Source organism: Pristiophorus japonicus, chromosome 8 (assembly GCF_044704955.1).
Source record: "Pristiophorus japonicus isolate sPriJap1 chromosome 8, sPriJap1.hap1, whole genome shotgun sequence".
Classification (NCBI taxonomy): Eukaryota; Metazoa; Chordata; class Chondrichthyes; family Pristiophoridae; genus Pristiophorus; species Pristiophorus japonicus.
Window position 1 is genome coordinate 153,416,325 of NC_091984.1, and position 19,314 is coordinate 153,435,638.

Genomic DNA, 19,314 nt, shown 5'->3' on the forward strand with positions numbered 1-19,314 from the left:
TCCTCTGCTGTTCGGTATTACTCCGCTGTGTGACGAAATTACTCCTCTGGATGTCGGTTTTACTCCTCTGGGTGTTGATATTTCTTCTCCGGGTGTCGGTATTACTCCTCTGGATGTCGGCATTGCTCCTCTGTGTATCGGTATTACTGTTATGGATGTCAGTATTACTCCCCTGGGTGACGGTATTACTCCTCTGGGTGACGGTATTACTCCTCTGGATGATGGTATTACTCCTCTGGGTGTCGGGATTACACCGCCGGGTGACGGAATTACTGAATAGTGTGTCGGTATTGCTCCTCTGGGTCTCTGCACTGCTCCGCTGCGTGTCGGTATTACTACTCAGGGTGTCGGTATTACTCTGTTGGGTTTCGGTATTACTCCTCTGGTGTACGGTATTACTCCTCTGGGTGTCGGTATTACTCCTCTGGTGTCGGTATTGCTCCTCTGGATAGCGGTATTACTCCTCTTGGTGACAATATTACTCAACTGGATGTCGGTATTACTACTCTGGTTGTCGGTGTTGCTCTTCTGGGTGAAGGTATTACTCCTCTGGTTGAAAATATTACACCTCTGGGTGAAAGTATTACTCCTCTAGGTGATGGTATTACTCCTCTGGATAGCGGTATTACTCCTCTTGGTGACAATATTACTCAACTGGATGTCGGTATTACTACTCTGGTTGTCGGTGTTACTCGTCTGGGTGATGGTATTACTCCTCTGGTTGAAAATATTACACCTCTGGGTGAAAGTATTACTCCTCTGGTTGTCGGCATTGCAGCTCTGGATATCAGTATTACTCCTCTGGGTTGGTATTACTCGTCGGGGTGTCGGTATTTATCCGCTGCTTGTCGGTATTACTCCTCTGTGTGTCGATATTACTCCTCTGGGTGTCGGTATTGCACACCTGGATGTCGGTATTACTCCTCTGGATGTCGGTTTTACTTCTCTGGATGTCAGCATTACTCGCCTGGATGTCGATATCACTCCTCTGCTGTTCGGTATTACTCCTCTGTGTGAAGAAATTACTCCTCTGTATGTCGGTTTTACTCCTCTGTGTGATGATATTTCTCCTCCGGGTGTCGGTATTACTCTTCTGGATGTCGGCATTGCTCCTCTGTGTATCGGTATTACTGTTATGGATGTCAGTATTACTCCCCTGGGTGACGGTATTACTCCTCTGGGTGACGGTATTACTCCTCTGGATGATGATATTACTCCTCTGGGTGTCGGGATTACACCGCCGGGTGACGGAATTACTGAATAGTGTGTCGGTATTGCTCCTCTGGGTCTCTGCACTGCTCCGCTGCATGTCGGTGTTACTCCTCAGGGTGTCGGTATTACTCTGTTCGGTTTCGGTATTACTCCTCTGGTGTTTGGTATTACTCCTCTGGGTGTCGGTATTACTCCTCTGGTGTCGGTATTGCTCCTCTGGATAGCGGTATTACTCCTCTTGGTGACAATATTACTCAACTGGATGTCGGTATTACTACTCTAGTTGACGGTGTTACTCGTCTGGGTGACGGTATTACTCCTCTGGTTGAAAATATTACAATTCTGGGTGAAAGTATTACTCCTCTAGGTGATGGTATTACTCCTCTTGATATCGGTATTATTCCTCTGGGTGTTGGTATTACTCCTCTTGTTGACAGTATAACTCCCCTGGGTGACCATATTACCCCTCTGGATATCGGTATTACTCCTCTGGGTGACAGTGTTACTCCTCTCGATTTAGGTACTACTTCTCGGGGTGAAGCTATTACTCCTGTGGGTGGCGGTATTACTCCTCTGGTTTGGTCTTACTCTTCTGGGTGTCGGTATGACTCCTCTGTGTGTCGATATTACTCATCTGGGTGACGGTATTACTCCTTTGGTGTTGGTATTACTCTTCTGCATGTCGGTATTACTCCTATGAGTGTCGGTATTACTCCACTTTGTGACGGTATTACTCCTCTGGATGTCTGTATTACCCCTCTGGGTGTCGGTATTACTCATCCGGTGTCGGTATTGCTCCTCTGGATAGCGGTATTACTCCTCTTGGTGACACTAGTACTCAACTGGATGTCGGTATTACTACTCTGGTTGTCGGTGTTACTCCTCTGGGTGACGGTATTACTCCTCTGGTTGAAAATATTACACCTCTGGGTGAAAGTATTACTCCTCTGCTTGTCGGCATTGCAGCTCTGGATATCAGTATTACTCCTCTGGGTTGGTATTACTCGTCGGGGTGTCGGTATTTATCCGATGCTTGTCGGTATTACTCCTCTGGGTGTCGATATTACTCCTCTGTGTGTCGGTATTGCACACCTGGATGTCGGTATTACTCCTCTGGATGTCGGTTTTACTTCTCTGGATGTCAGCATTACTCGCCTGGATGTCGATATCACTCCTCTGCTGTTCGGTATTACTCCTCTGTGTGACGAAATTACTCCTCTGAATGTCGGTTTTACTCCTCTGGGTGTTGATATTTCTCCTCCGGGTGTCGGTATTACTCCTCTGGATGTCGGCATTGCTCCTCTGTGTATCGGTATTACTGTTATGGATGTCAGTATTACTCCCCTGGGTGACGGTATTACTCCTCTGGGTGACGGTATTACTCCTCTGGATGATGATATTACTCCTCTGAGTGTCGGGATTACACCGCCGGGTGACGGAATTACTGAATAGTGTGTCGGTATTGCTCCTCTGGGTCTCTGCACTGCTCCGCTGCATGTCGGTATTACTCCTCAGGTTATCGGTATTACTCTGTTGTGTTTCGGTATTACTCCTCTGGTGTTCGGTATTACTCCTCTGGGTGTCGGTATTACTCCTCTGGTGTCGGTATTGCTCCTCTGGATAGCGGTATTACTCCTCTTGGTGACAATATTACTCAACTGGATGTCGGTATTACTACTCTGGTTGTCGGTGTTACTCGTCTGGGTGACGGTATTACTCCTCTGGTTGAAAATATTACACCTCTGGGTGAAAGTATTACTCCTCTAGGTGATGGTATTACTCCTCTTGATATCGGTATTATTCCTCTGGGTGTTGGTATTACTCCTCTTGTTGACAGTATAACTCCCCTGGGTGACCATATTACCCCTCTGGATATCGGTATTACTCCTCTGGCTGACAGCATTACTCCTCTCGATTTAGGTACTACTTCTCGGGGTGAAGCTATTACTCCTGTGGGTGGCGGTATTACTCCTCTGGTTTGGTCTTACTCGTCTGGGTGTCGGTATGACTCCTCTGTGTGTCGATATTACTCATCTGGGTGTTGGTATTACTCCTCTGGGTTGGTATTACTCCTCCGTGTGTCGGGATTACACCGGCGGGTGACGGAATTACTCAACTGCGTGTCGGTATTGCTCCTCTGGGTCTCTGCATTGCTCCGCTGCATGTCGGTATTACTCCTCAGGGTGTCGGTATTACTCGTTTGGGTTTCGGTATTACTCATCTGGGTGACGGTATTACTCCTTTGGTGTTGGTATTACTCCTCTGCATGTCGGTATTACTCCTATGAGTGTCGGTATTACTCCACTTTGTGACGGTATTACTCCTCCGGATGTCTGTATTACTCCTCTGGGTGTCGTTATTACTCATCTGGTGTCGGTATTGCTCCTCTGGATAGCGGTATTACTCCTCTTGATGACACTATTACTCAACTGGATGTCGGTATTACTACTCTGGTTGTCGGTGTTACTCCTCTGGGTGACGGTATTACTCCTCTGGATGTCTGTATTACTCCTCTGGGTGTCGGTATTACTCATCTGGTGTCGGTATTGCTCCTCTGGATAGCGGTATTACTCCTCTTGGTGACAATATCACTCAACTGGATGTCGGTATTACTACTCCGGTTGTCGGTGTTACTCCTCTGGGTGACGGTATTACTCCTCTGGTTGAAAATATTGCACCTCTGGGTTAAAGTATTACTCCTCTGGTTGTCAGCATCGCATCTCTGGATATCAGTATTACTCCTCTGGGTTGGTTTTACTCGTCGGGGTGTCGGTATTTATCCGCTGCTTGTCGGTATTACTCCTCTGGGTGTCGATATTACTCCTCTGGGTGTCGGTATTAGACACCTGGATGTCGGTATTACTCCTCTGGGTGTCGGCATTGCACACCTGGATGTCGGTATTACTCCTCTGGATGTCGGTTTTACTTCTCTGGATGTCAGCATTACTCGCCTGGATGTCGATATATCTCCTCTGCTGTTCGGTATTACTCCTCTGTGTGACGAAATTACTCCTGTGGATGTCGGTTTTACTCCTCTGGGTGTTGATATTTCTCCGCCGGGTGTCGGTATTACTCCTCTGGATGTCGGCATTGCTCCTCTGTGTATCGGTATTACTGTTGTGGATGTCAGTATTACTTCCCTGCGTGACGGCATTACTCCTCTGGGTGACGGTATTACTCCTCTGGATGATGGTATTACTCCTCTGGTTGTCGGGATTACACTGCCGGGTGACGGAATTACTGAATAGTGTGTCGGTATTGCTTCTCTGGGTCTCTGCACTGCTCCGCTGAGTGTCGGTATTACTTCTCAGGGTGTCGGTATTACTCTGTTGGGTTTCGTTGTTACTCCTCTGGTGTTCGCTATTACTCCTCTGGGTGTCGGTATTACTCCTCTGGTGTCGCTATTGCTCCTCTGGATAGCGGTATTACTCCTCTTGGTGACAATATTACTCAACTTGATGTCGGTATTACTACTCTGGTTGTCGGTGTTACTCCTCAGGGTGACGGTATTACTCCTCTGGTTGAAAATATTACACCTCTGGGTGAAAGTATTACTCCTCTGGTTGTCGTCATTGCAGCTCTGGATATCAGCATTACTCCTCTGGGTTGGTAATACTCGTCGGGGTATCAGTATTTATCCGCTGCTTGTCGGTATTACTCCTCTGGGTGTCGATATTACTCCTCTGGCTGTCGGTATTACTCATCTGCGTGACGGTACTACTCATCTGGATTTCGGTATTATTCATCTGGGTGTTGGTTTTACTCCTCTGGACGTCGGAATTACTCCCATGTGTGACAGTATTACTCCTCTGCGTGACGGTATTACTCCTCTGGGCAACGGTATTACTCCTCTTGATGTATATGTTACTCCTGTGGGGTTCGCTATCACTCCACTGGCTCTCGGTACTACACCACTGGCTGTCTGTATTACACCTCTGGCTGACGGTATTACTTCTCTGGATGGCGGCATTACTCATCTGGATGTCGATATTACTCCTCTGTTGTTCGGTATTACTCTTCTGGGTGACGGCATTACTCCTCTGGGTGTCGGTATTACTCCTCTGTGTGACGAAATTACTCATCTGGATGTCGGTTTTACACCTCTGGGTGTTGATATGTCTCCACAGGGTGACGGTATTAATCCTCTGGGTGATGGTATTAATCCTCTAGATGTCGGTCTTATTCCTCGGGGTGTCGCTATTACTCCTCTCGGTGACGGATTAACTCCCATGACTGACCGTATTACTCCTCTGGATGTCGGTAGTATTCATCTGGATGTCGGTATTACTCCTCTGGGAGACGTTATTATTCATCTGTGTATCGGTATTATTCCTCTGGATGTCGGTAGTACTCCACTGGGTGACGGTATTACTCCACTGGGTGACGATATTAATCCTCTGGGTGATGGTATTAATCCTCTAGATGTCGGTCTTATTCCTCGGGGTGTCGCTATTACTCCTCTCGGTGACGGATGAACTCCCATGAGTGACCGTATTACTCCTCTGGATATCGGTATTACTCCTCTAGGTGACAGTATTACCCCTCTGCATGAAGGTATTACTACTCGGGGTGACGCTATTATTCCTCTGGGTAGCGGTTTTACTCCTCTGTTTTGATATTTCTCCTCTGGGTGTCCGTAGTACTCCTCTGGGTTCATATTACTCCTCTGGGTGTCGTGATTACTCTTCCGGGTGATCGTATTACACAACTGGGCGTCGGTATTGCTCCCCTGCGTCTCAGTCCTGCTCCGGTGGGTGTCGGTATTACTCCTCTGGTTGTGGGATTGACTCTTCTGCGTTTCGTTATTACTCCTCTGGATGACGGTATTACTCCTCTGGGTGTTGGTATTACTTCTCTGCATGTCGGTATTACTTCTCTGGGTGACGGAATCAGTCCTCTGGGTTTCGGTATTACTCCTCTGGGTGTCGATATTGCATCTCTGGGTGACGGTATTATTCCTCTGGGTTGTTATTACTCGCCTGGTTGTCGATATTACTCCACTGCGTGTCGGTATTACTCCTCTGGATGTCGGTATTCATCATCTGGGTGTCGGTATTACTCCATTGGGTGACGGCCTTACTCCTCTGGATGTAGGTATTCCTCCTCTAAATGTCGATATTACTCATTTGGCTGAGTTTATTAGTTCTCTGGGTTTCGGTACTACATATCTGGGTGTGGATATTACTGCTCTGTGTGTCCGTATTATTCCTCTCGGTGTAGTATTGCTCCTCTGGATTTCGGTATTGCTACGCTAGATGTCAGTATTACAATTCTGCGTGTCGGAATGACGCCTCTGTATGTCGGTATTACTCCCCTGGGTGACGGTATTACTCCTCTGGGTGACGGTATTACTCCTGTGGGTGATGGTATTAATCCTCTGGATGTCGGTATTATTCCACTGGGTGTCGGTATTACTCCTCTCAGTGACGGATTAACTCCCCTGGCTGACCGTATTACATCTCTGGATATCGGTATTTCTCCTCTGATTGACAGTATTACTCCTCTGGATGAAGTTATTACTACTCGTGGTGAAGCTATTACTCCTCTGGGTAGCGGTATTATTCCTCTGGTTTGGTATTACTCGTCTGAGTATCGGTATTACTCCTCTTGGTGTCGGTATTACTCATCTGGGTGTCGGTATTTTTCAACTCGGTGTCGGTATCACTCCTCTGGGTCTCGATATTGCTCCTCTGGGTGAAGATATTACTCCTCTTCGTGACCGTTTTGCTCCACTGCTGTACGATATTATTCCTCTGGGTGACAGTATTACTTCTCTGGGTGACGGCATCACCCCTCTGGAATTCTGTATTACGCCTCTGGGTGTCGCTATTCTTCCTCTGGGTGTCGCTATTACTCCTCAGGGTGACGGTATTACTCCTCCCGGTGTCGTTATTGTTCCTCTGGCTGACGGTATTGCTCCTCTGTGTGTCATTATTGCTGCTCTAGGTGTAGGTATTACTCCTCTGGGTGATGACATTATTCATCTTGGGTTTGGTATTACTCTTCTGGTCGACAGTATTACTTCTCTTGGTATTGGTATTGCTCCTCTGGTTGTCGGGATTACTCATCTCGGTGACGGCATTACTCCTCTGGGTATCGGTATTTCTCCTCTGGGTGACGACATTGCTCCTCTGGGTGACGGTATCGCTCCTCTCAGTGTCGGTACTACTCATCTAGATGTCGATAGTACGCCTCTGGCTGTCGGTATTACTCTCTGCGTGACAGTATTATTCCTCTGGGTCTCGGTATTACTCCACTGGTTGACAGTATTACTCCTCTGGGTCACAGTATTACTCCTCAGTGTTTCGGTAGTACTCATCTCGGTGGCAATATTACTCCTCTGGGTGTCGGAATTACTCCTCTGGCTGTCGGTATTACTCTTCTGGGTTCCAATATTACTCCTCTCGGTGACGGTATTACTCCTCTGGTTTTCAGTATTATTGCTCTGGCTGACAATATTACTCATCTGGGTGTCTGTATTAATCATGTGGTGACTGTATTACTCCTCTGGGTGACAGTATTACACCTCTGTGTGATGTCATTACTCCTCTTCGTGACGGTTTTACTCCCCTGCGTTTCGCCATTACTCCTCTGGGTGACTGTATTACACCTCTGGAAATCCTTATTACTCCTCTGGCTTTCGGTTTTGCTCCTCTGGGTGTCGCTATTATTCCTCTTGGTGTAGGTATTACTCCTCTGGATGAAGACATTACTGATTAGGTTTTCGGTATTTCTCCTCTGGTTACAGTATTACTCCTCTGGGTGTTGGTATTGCTCCTCTGGTTGTCGGAATTACTCATCTGGGTGACGGCATTACTCCTCTGGGTATCGGTATTACTTCTCTGGTTGACGGTATTACTCGTCTGGTTGGCGGTATTGCTCCTCTCGGTGTCAGTACTACTCTAGATGCCGATATTACTATACTGGCTGTCGGTATTCCTCTCTGGGTGGCAGTATTATTCCTCTGGGTCTCAGTATTACTTCTCAGTGTGTCGTAGTACTGCTCTGGGCGACAATATTACTCCTCTGGTGACGGGATTACTCCTCTGGCTGTCGGTATTACTACTCTGGGTGACAATATTACTCCTCTGGGTGACGGTATTACTCCTCTGGTTATTAGTATTACTCGTCTGGCTGACAATTTTACTCATCTGGGTGTCGGTATTAATAATCTGCTGTCTGTATTACTCCTATGGGTGACAGTATTACTCCTCTGTGTGATGGTATTACTCCTCCGGTTGACAGTATTACTCCTCTTGGTCACAGTATTAGTCCTCAGTGTGTCGGTAGTACTCATCTGGGTGGCAATATTACTCCTCTGGGAGTCGGGATTACACCTCTGGCTGTCGGTATTACTTCTCTGGGTGACAATATTACTCTTCTGTGTGACGGCATTACTCCTCTGGTTATCAGTATTATTGCTCTGGCTGACAATATTTACTCATCTGGGTGTCTGTATTAATCATGTGGTGTCTAAATTATTCCTCTAGGTGACAGTATTACTCCTCTGTGTGATGGCATTACTCCTCTTCGTGACGGTTTTACTCCCCTGCGTTTCGTTATTACTCCTCTGGGTGATGGTATTACACCTCTGGAAATCGGTATTACTCCTCTGGGTGTTAGTGTTGCTCCTATGGGTGTCGGTATTGCTCCTCTGGATGTAGGTATTACTCATCTGGATGACAACATTACTGATCTGGTTTTCGGTATTACTCCTCTGGTTACGTTATTACTCCTCTGGGTGTTGGTATTGCTCCTCTGGTTGTCGGTATTACTCATCTCGGTGACGGCAATACTCCTCTGGGTATCGGTATTACTTCTCTGGGTGACGGTATTACTCGTCTGGGTGGCGGTATTGTTCCTCTCTGTGTCGGTACTACTCCTCTAGATGTCGATATTACTCTTCTGGCTGTCGGTATTAGAATCTGGGTGACAGTATTATTCCTCTGGGTCTTGGTATTAATCCACTGGGTGACAGTATTATTCCTCTGGGTGACAGTATTACTACTCAGTATGTCGGTAGTACTGCTCTCGAAGACAATATTACTCCTCTGGCTGACGAGATTACTCCTTCGCCTCTCGGTGTTACTCCTCTGGCTGTCGGTATTACTCCTCTGGTTGTAGGTATTACTCCTCTGGGTTCCAGTATTTCTCCTGTTGGCGACAGTATTGCTCCTCTGGATGGTGGCATTGCTTCTCTGGATGTCGGTATTACCCCTCTGGGTGACGATATCACTCCTCTGGGTATCGGTATTGCTCCTCTGGGTGACGGTATTACTCCTCTTCGTGGTGATTTTGCTCTCCTGCTATTCGGTATTATTCCTCTGGATGACAATATTACTTCTCTGGATGACGGCATCAAACCTCTGGATTTCGGTATTACGCCTCTGAGTGTCGGTAGTACACCTCTGGGTGTCGCTATTACTCCTCTGGATGTCGGTATTACGCCTCTCGATGTAGTTATTGCTCCTCCGAATGTTGGTATTGCTCCTCTGGATGTCGATATTAATATTCTGTGTGTCTGCATTACTCCTCTGGGTGTCGGTATTATTCCTCTGGGTGTCGGTTTTGCTCCTCTGGGTGACGGATTTACTCCTGTGGATATCAGTATTACTCCTCTGGTTGTCGGTATTGCTCCTCTGGGTGTCAGTATTGCTCCTCTGGATGTAGGTATTACTCCTCTGGGCGATGGCATTACTCATCTGGGTTCTGGTATTACTCCTCTGGTCGACAGTATTACTCCTCTGGGTATCGGCATTACTTCTCTGGGTGACGGTATTACTCGTCTGGGTGACGGATTTACTCATGTGGATGCCGGTATTACTCCTCTGGCTGTCGGTATTGCTCCTCTGGGTGTCAGTATTGCTCCTCTGGATGTAGGTATTACTTCTCTGAATGACGGCATAAAATCTCTGGATTTCGGTATTACGCCTCTGAGTGTCGGTATTACACCTCTGGGTGTCGCTATTACTCCTCTGGATCTCGGTATTACTCGTCTTGATGTAGTTACTGCTCCTCAGAATGTTGGTATTGCTCCTCTGGATGTCGATATTGATCCTCTGTGTGTCTGCATTACTCCTCTGGGATCGGGTGTGCTCCTCTTGGTGACGGATTTACTCATGTGGATGCCGTTATTACTCCTCTGGCTGTCGGTATTGCTCCTCTGGGTGTCAGTATTGCTCCTCTGGATGTAGGTATTACTCCTCTGGGCTATGGCAGTACTCATCTGGGTTTTGGTATTACTCCTCTGGTCGACAGTATTACTCCTCTGGTATCGGCATTACTTCTCTGGGTGGCGCTATTACTCGTCTGGGTGGCGGTATTGCTCCTCTCGGTGACGGTATGACTCGTCTGGTTATCAGTATTACTCCAATGGCTGACAATATTACTCATCTGCGTGTCGGTATTAACAATCTGGTGTCTGTATTAATCCTCTGGGTGACAGTATTACTCCTATGGGAGTTGGTATTACTCCTCTGTATGTCGGTAGTACTCCTCTGGGCATCGGTATTGTTCCACTGGGTGACGTTATTACTCCTCTGGATATGTCGGTATTACTCATCTGGGTGATGGCATTACTCCTCTGGGTATCGGTATTACTACTCTGGGTGAAGGTATTACTCATCTGGGGAATGGTATTGCTTTTCTCGATGTCGGTACTACTCCTCTTGATGTCGATATTACTCCTCTGGCTGTCGGTACTACTCTCTGCGTGACAGTATTATTTATCTTGGTCTCGGTATTACTCCACTGGGTGACAGTATTACTCACCTGGGTGACAGTATTACTCCTCAGTGTGTCGGTAGTACTCCTCTTGGTGACAATATTACTCCTCTGGTTCTCGGGATTACTCTTCTGGCTGTTGGTATTAATCCTCTGGGTGACGGTATTACTCTTCTGGTTATCAGTATTATTCCTCTGGCTGAAAATATTACTCATCTGGGTGTCTGCATTAATCCTCTGGCGTCTGTATTACTCCTCTGGGTTACAGTATTACTCCTCTGTGTGATGGTATTACTCCTCTTCCTGACGGTTTTACTCCCTTGCGTTTCGGTATTACTCCTCTGGGTGACGGTATTACTTCTCTGGATATCGGTATTACTCCTCTGAGTATCGGTATTGCTCGTCTGGATGTTGGTATTGTTCCGCTGGGTGTAGGTATTACTCCACTGGGTGATGACATTACTCATCTGGGTTTCGGTATTACTCCTCTGGTTGACAATATTACCCCCCTGGGTGTTGGTATTGCTCCTCTGGTTGTCGTTATTACTCATCTGGGTGACGGCATTACTCCTCCGGGTATGGGTATTACTACTCTGGGTGAAGGTATTACTCATCTGCGTCACGGTATTGCTACTCTCAGTGTCGGTACTACTCCTCTTGATGTCGATATTACTCCGCTGGCTGTCGGTATTACTCTCTGCGTGACCGTATTATTCCTCTGGCTCTCGATATTACTCCACTGGGTGACAGTATTACTCCCCTGCGTGACAGTATTACTCCTCAGTGTGTCGGTAGTACTCCTCTGCGTGACAATATTACTCCTCTGGCTGTCGGTTTTAATCCTCTCTGTGACAATATTACTCCTCTGGGTGACGGTATGACTCGTCTGGTTATCAGTATTACTCCAATGGCTGACAATATTACTCATCTGCGTGTCGGTATTAACAATCTGGTGTCTGTATTACTCCTCTGGGTGACAGTATTACTCCTATGGGAGTTGGTATTACTCCTCTGCATGTCGGTATTACTCCTCTGGGCATCGGTATTGTTCCACTGGGTGACGTTATTACTCCTCTGGATATCGGTATTACTCATCTGGGTGTCGATATTATTCCTCTGGTTGTCGCTATTACTCCCCTGGGTGTCGGCATTTCTCCTGTTGGCGACAGTATTGCTCCTATGGATGGTGGTCTTACTTCTCTGGATGTCGGTATTGCCACTCTGGCTGACGATACCACTCCTCTGGGTGTCGGTATTGCTCCTCTGGGTGACTGTGTTACTTCTCTTCGTGACGGTTTTGCTGCCCTGCTATTCGGTATTATTCCTCTGGATGACAGTATTACTTCACTGGATGACGGCATCAAACCACTGGATTTCGGTATTACGCCTCTGAGTGTCGGTATTACACCTCTGGGTGTCGCTATGACTCCTCTGGATCTCGGTATTACTCCTCTCGGTGTAGTTATTGCTTGCTCCTCAGAATGTTGGTATTTCTCCTCTGGATGTCGATAGTAATCATCTGTGTGTCTGCATTACTCCTCTGGGTGTCGGTAATAGTCCTCTGGGTGTCGGATTTGCTCCTCTGGGTGACGGTCTTACTCCTGTGGATGTCGGTATTACTCCTCTGGCTGTCGGTATTGCTCCTCTGGGTGTCAGTATTACTCCTCTGGATGTAGGTATTACTCCTCTGGGCGATGGCATTACTCATCTGGGTTCCGGTATTATTCCTATGGGTCTCGGTATTACACCACCTGTTGACAGTATTACTCCTCTGGTCACAGTATTAGTCCTCAGTGTGTCGGTAGTACTCACCTGAGTGGCAATATTACTCCTCTGTGTGTCGGGATTACTCCTCTGGCTGTCGGTACTACTTCTCTTTGTGACAATATTACTCTTCTTGGTGACGGTATTACTTCTCTGGTTATCAGTATTATTCCTCTGGCTGACAATATGACTCATCTGGGTGTTTGCATTAATCCTGTGGCGTCTGTATTACTCCTCTGGGTTACAGTATTACTCCTCTGTGTGATGTTATTAATCCTCTTCCTGATGGTTTTACTCCTCTGCGTTTCGGTATTACTCCTCTGGGTGACGGTATTACTTCTCTGGATATCAGTATTACAATTCAGAGTATTGGTATTGCTGCTATGGATGTTGATATTGCTCCTCTGGGTGTAGGTATTACTCCACTGGGTGATGACATTACTCAGCTGGGTGTTGGTATTGCTCCTCTGGTTGTCGGTATTACTCATCTGGGTGATGGCATTACTCCTCTAGGTATCGGTATTACTACTCTGGGTGAAGGTATTACTCATCTGGGGAATGGTATTGCTTTTCTCGATGTCGGTACTACTCCTCTTGATGTCGATATTACTCCTCTGGCTGTCGTTACTACTCTCTGCGTGACAGTATTATTTCTCTTGGTCTCGGTATTACTCCACTGGGTGACAGTATTACTCACCTGGGTGACAGTATTACTCCTCAGTGTGTCGGTAGTACTCCTCTTGGTGACAATATTACTCCTCTGGGTCTCGGGATTACTCTTCTGGCTGTTGGTATTACTCCTCTGGGTGACTGTATTACTCTTCTGGTTATCAGTATTATTCCTCTGGCTGAAAATATTACTCATCTGGGTGTCTGCATTAATCCTCTGGCGTCTGTATTACTCCTCTGGGTTACAGTATTACTCCTCTGTGTGATGGTATTACTCCTCTTCCTGACGGTTTTACTCCCTTGCGTTTCGGTATTACTCCTCTGGGTGACGGTATTACTTCTCTGGATATCGGTATTACTCCTCTGAGTATCGGTATTGCTCTTCTGGATGTTGGTATTGTTCCGCTGGGTGTAGGTATTACTCCACTGGGTGATGACATTACTCATCTGGGTTTCGGTATTACTCCTCTGGTTGACAATATTACCCCTCTGGGTGTTGGTATTGCTCCTCTGGTTGTCGTTATTACTCACCTGGGTGACGGCATTACTCCTCCGGGTATGGGTATTACTACTCTGGGTGAAGGTATTACTCATCTGCGTCACGGTATTGCTACTCTCAGTGTCGGTACTACTCCTCTTGATGTCGATATTACTCCGCTGGCTGTCGGTATTACTCTCTGCGTGACCGTATTATTCCTCTGTCTCTCGATATTACTCCACTGGGTGACAGTATTACTCCCCTGCGTGACAGTATTACTCCTCAGTGTGTCGGTAGTACTCCTCTGCGTGACAATATTACTCCTCTGGGTGTCGGGATTACTCTTTTGGCTGTCGATATTACTCCTCTAGGCGGAAATTCTACTCCTCTGGGTGACGGTATTACTCCTCTGGTTATCAGTATTACTCGTCTGGCTGACAATATTACTCATCTGGGTGTCGGTATTAATCATCTGGTGTCTGTATTTCTCATCTGGGTGACAGTATTACTCCTCTGTGTGATGGTATTACTCCTCTGGTTGACAGTATTACTCCTCTTGGTCACAGTATTTGTCCTCAGTGTGTCGGTAATACACATCTGCGTGGCAATATTACTCCTCTGGGTTTCGGGATTACTCCTCTGGCTGTCGGTATTACTTCTCTGGATGACAATATTACTCTTCTGTGTGACGGCATTACTCCTCTGGTTATCAGTATTATTGCTCTGGCTGACAATATTTACTCATCTGGGTGTCTGTATTAATCATGTGGTGTCTGTATTACTCCTCTGGGTGACAGTATTACTCCTCTGTGTGATGGCATTACTCCTCTTCTTGACGGTTTTACTCCCCTGCGTTTCGTTATTACTCTTCTGGGTGATTGTATTAAACCTCTGGAAATCGGTATTACCCGTCTGGGTGTTAGTGTTGCTCCTATGGGTGTCGGTATTGCTCCTCTGGATGTAGGTATTACTCATCTGGATGACAACATTACTGATCTGGTTGTCGGTATTACGCCTCTGGTTACAGTATTAATCCTCTGGGTGTTGGTATTGCTCCTCTGGTTGTCGGTATTACTCTTCTGGGTGATGGCATTACTCCTCTGGGTATCGGTATTACTTCTCTGGGTGACGGTATTACTCGTCTGGGTGGCGGTATTGTTCCTCTCTGTGTCGGTACTACTCCTCTAGATGTCGATGTTACTCTTCTGGCTGTTGGTGTTATTCTCTGAGTGACAGTATTATTCCTCTGGGTGACAGTATTATTCCTCTGTGTGACAGTATTACTACTCAGTGTGTCGGTAGTACTGCTCTGGGAGTCAATATTACTCCTCTGGGTGACGGGAATACTCCTCCGGCTCTCGATGTTACTCCTCTGAGTGTCGGTATTACTCCTCTGGTTGTAGGTATTACTCCTCTGGGTGCCAGTATTTCTCATGTTGGCGACAGTATTGCTCCTCTGGATGGTGGTATTTCTTCTCTGGATGTCGATATTAATCTTCTGGGTGTCGGTTTTGGTCATCTGGGTGAGGCGTTTACTCCTGTGGATGTCGGTATTACTCCTCTGGCTGTCGGTCTTGCTGCTCTGGGTGTCAGTATTGCTCCTCTGGATGTAGGTATTACTCCTCTTTGCGATGGCATTATTCATCTGGGTTGCGGTATTACTCCTCTGGTCGACAGTATTGCTCCTCTGGGTGTTGGTATTGCTCCTCTGGGTGTCGGGATTACTCATCTGGATGACGGCATTACTCCTCTGGGAATCGCTATTACTCCAATGCGTGACAGCATTATTCCTCTTGCTGACGGCATTGCTCCTCTCAGTGTCGGTACTACTCCTCTGGGTGTCGGGATTACTCCTCTGGCTGTAGGTATTACTCCTCTAGGTGACAATATTACTCCTCTGGGTGACGGTATTACTCCTCTGGTTATCAGTATTATTCCCCTGGATGACTATATTAGTTATTTGTGTATCTGTATTAATCCTGTGGCGTCTGTATTACTCTGGGTTACAGTATTACTCCACTGTTCGATGGTATTACTCTTCTTCGTGACGGTTTTACTCCACTACGTTTCGGTATTACTTTTCTGGGTGACGGTATTGCTCCTCTGGATACCGGTATTACTCCTCTGGGTATCGGTATTGTTCCTCTAGGTGTTGGTATTGCTATTCTGGGTGTAGGTATTACTTCTCTTGGTGACGACATTACTCATCTGGGTTTCGGTATTACTCCTTTGGTTGACAGTATTACTCCTCTGTGAGACAGTATTACTCCTCTGGGTGAAGGTATCGCTCCTCTCGGTGTCGGTGCTTCTCCTCTAGATTTCGATATTACTCCTCTGGCTGTCGGTAGTACTCTCTGGGTTACAGTATTACTCCACTGTTCGATGGTATTACTCTTCTTCGTGACGGTTTTACTCCCCTACGTTTCGGTATTACTTTTCTGGGTGACGGTATTACTCCTCTGGATACCGGTATTACTCCTCTGGGTATCGGTATTGTTCCTCTGGGTGTTGGTATTGCTCTTCTGGGTGTAGGTATTACTTCTCTTGTTGACGACATTACTCATCTGGGTTTCGGTATTACTCCTCTGGTTGACAGTATTACTCCTCTGGGAGACGGTATTACTCCTCTGGGTGAAGGTATTGCTCCTCTCGGTGTCGGTGCTTCTCCTCTAGATTTCGATATTACTCCTCTGGCTGTCGGTATTACTCCACTGGGTGACAGTATTACACCCCTGGATGACAGTATTAATCCTCAGTGTGTCGGTAATACTCCTCTGGGTGACAATATTACTCCTCTGGGTGTTGGGATTGCTCATCTGGCTGTCGGTATTCCTCGTCTGGGTGACAATATTACCTCTGGGTGACGGTATTATTCCTCTGGTGTCTGTATTACTCCTCTGCGTGGCAGTATTACGCCTCTGCGTGAGGGTATTACTCCTCTGGGTGACGGCATTACTCCTCTGGATATCGGTATTACTCATCTGGGTATCGGTATTGCTACTCTGGGTGTTGGTATTGCTCCTTTGTGTGAAGGTATTACTCCCCCGGGTGACGACATTACTCATCTGGGTTTCGGTATTACTCCTCTGGTTGACAGTATTACTCCTCTGGGTGTTGTTATAATTCCTCTGGTTGTCGGTATTACTGATCTGGGTGACGTCATTACTCATCTGGGTATCGGTATTACTCCTCTGGGTGACGGCCTTACTCCTCTGGGTGACGGTATTGCCCTCTCGATGTTGGCACTAATCCTCTATATGTCGATATCACTCCTCTGGCTGCCGGTATTACTCCACTGGGTGACAGTATTATTCCTCTGGGTCTCGGTATTACTCCACTGAGTGACAGTATTACTCCTCTGGGTGACAGTATTACTCCTCTGGATGTCGGTATTACTCCTCTGGGTGTCGGTATTTCTCCTCTTGTTGACAGTATTGCTCCTCTGGATAGTGGTATTACTTCTGTGGATGTCGGCATTACTCCTCTGGGTGACGGTATCACTCCTCTGGGTGTCGGTATTGCTCCTCTGGCTGACAGTATTATTCCTCTTCGTGACGTTTGTGCTCCCCTGCTCTTCGGTATTATTCATCTGGTTGACAGTATTACTTGTCTGGGTGACGGCTTCACCCCTCTGGATTTCGGTATTACGCCTCCGGGTGTCGGCATTACTCATCTGGGTGTCGATATTACTCCTACCGATGTCGGTATTACTCCTCTCCGTGTCGTTATTGCACCTTCCTGTGTCGGTATTGCTCCTCTGGATGTCGATATTAATCCTCTGTGTGTCGGTATTACTCCTCTGGGTGTCGGTATTAATCCTCTGGGTGTCGATTTTGGTCCTCTGGGTGAGGCTTTTACTCCTGTGGATGTCGGTATTACTTCTCTGGCTGTCGGTCTTGCTGCTCTTGGTGTCAGTATTGCTCCTCTGGATGTAGGTATTACTCCTCTTTGCGATGGCATTATTCATCTGGGTTTCGGTATTACTCCTCTGGTCGACAGCATTGCTCCTCTGGTTGTTGGTATTGCTCCTCTGGGTGTCGGGATTACTCATCTGGGTGACGGCATTACTCCTCTGGGAATCGCTATTACTCCAATGCATGACAGCATTATTCCACTTGCTGACGGCATTGCCCCTCTCAGTGTCGGTACTACTCCTCTGGGTGTCGGGATTACTCCTCTGGCTGTCGGTATTACTCCTGTAGGTGACAATATTACTCCTCTGGGTGACGGTATTACTCCTCTGGTTATCAGTATTGTTCCCCTGGATGACTATATTAGTCATTTGGGTGTCTGTATTAATCCTGTGGCGTCTGTATTACTCTGGGTTACAGTCTTACTCCACTGTTCGATGGTATTACTCTTCTTCGTGACGGTTTTACTCCCCTACGTTTCGGTATTACTTTTCTGGATGACGGTATTACTCCTCTGGATACCGGTATTACTCCTCTGGCTATCGATATTGTTCCTCTGGGTGTTGGTATTGCTCTTCTGGGTGTATGTATTACTTCTCTGGGTGACGACATTACTCATCTGGGTTTCGGTATTACTCCTCTGGTTGACAGTATTACTCCTCTGGGTGACGACATTACTCATCTGGGTTTCGGTATTACTCCTCTGGTTGACAGTATTACTCCTCTGGGAGACGGTATTACTTCTCAGGGTGAAGGTATTGCTCCTGTCGGTGTCGGTACTTCTCCTCTAGATTTCGATATTACTCCTCTGGCTGTCGGTAGTACTCTCCGGTTGACAGGATTATTCCTTTGGGTCTCGGTATTACTCCACTGGGTGACAGTATTACACCCCTGGATGACAGTATTAATCCTCAGTGTGTCGGTATTACTCGTCTGGGTGACAATATTACTCCTCTGGGTGATGGTATTATTCCTCTGGTGTCTGTATTACTCCTCTGCGTGGCAGTATTACTCCTCTGTCTGAGGGTATTACTCCTCTGGGTGACGGCATTACTCCTCTGGATATCGGTATTACTCATCTGGTTATCGGTATTGCTACTCTGGGTGTTGGTATAGCTCCTCTGGTTGCCGGTATTACTGATCTGGGTGACGTCATTACTCATCTGGGTATCGGTATTACTCCTCTGGGTGATGGTCTTACTCCTCTGGGTGACGGTATTGCCCTCTCGATGTCGGCACTACTCCTCTAGATGTCGATATCACTCATCTGGCTGTCGGTATTACTCCACTGGGTGACAGTATTATTCCTCTGGGTCTCGGTATTACTCCACCGAGTGACAGTATTACTCCTCTGGGTGACAGTATTACTCCTCTGGGTTTCGGGATTACTCCTCTGGCTGTCGCTATTACTCCCCTGGGTGACAATATTGCTCGTCTGGTTGACTTTATCACTCCTCTGGTTATCAGTATTGCTCCTCTGGCTGACAATATTACTCATCTGGGTGTCGGTATTAATCCTCTGGTGTCTGTATTACTCCTCTGGGTGACGGTATTACT

General features: G+C 46.9%; 1 protein-coding gene across 1 annotated transcript; it reads right to left on the bottom strand.

Moving 5' to 3' along the window:
- Nucleotides 1–9,518: 9,518 nt before the first annotated feature.
- LOC139269195 (GATA zinc finger domain-containing protein 14-like) lies at nt 9,519–18,128 on the bottom strand. Its single transcript, XM_070888287.1, has 4 exons — nt 17,382–18,128; nt 15,048–15,722; nt 12,748–12,894; nt 9,519–9,788 (listed from the first exon to the last, which is right to left on the bottom strand). Exons 1-4 carry the CDS (start codon nt 18,126–18,128, stop codon nt 9,519–9,521), a joined length of 1,839 nt encoding a protein of 612 aa, XP_070744388.1.
- Nucleotides 18,129–19,314: the final 1,186 nt, after the last annotated feature.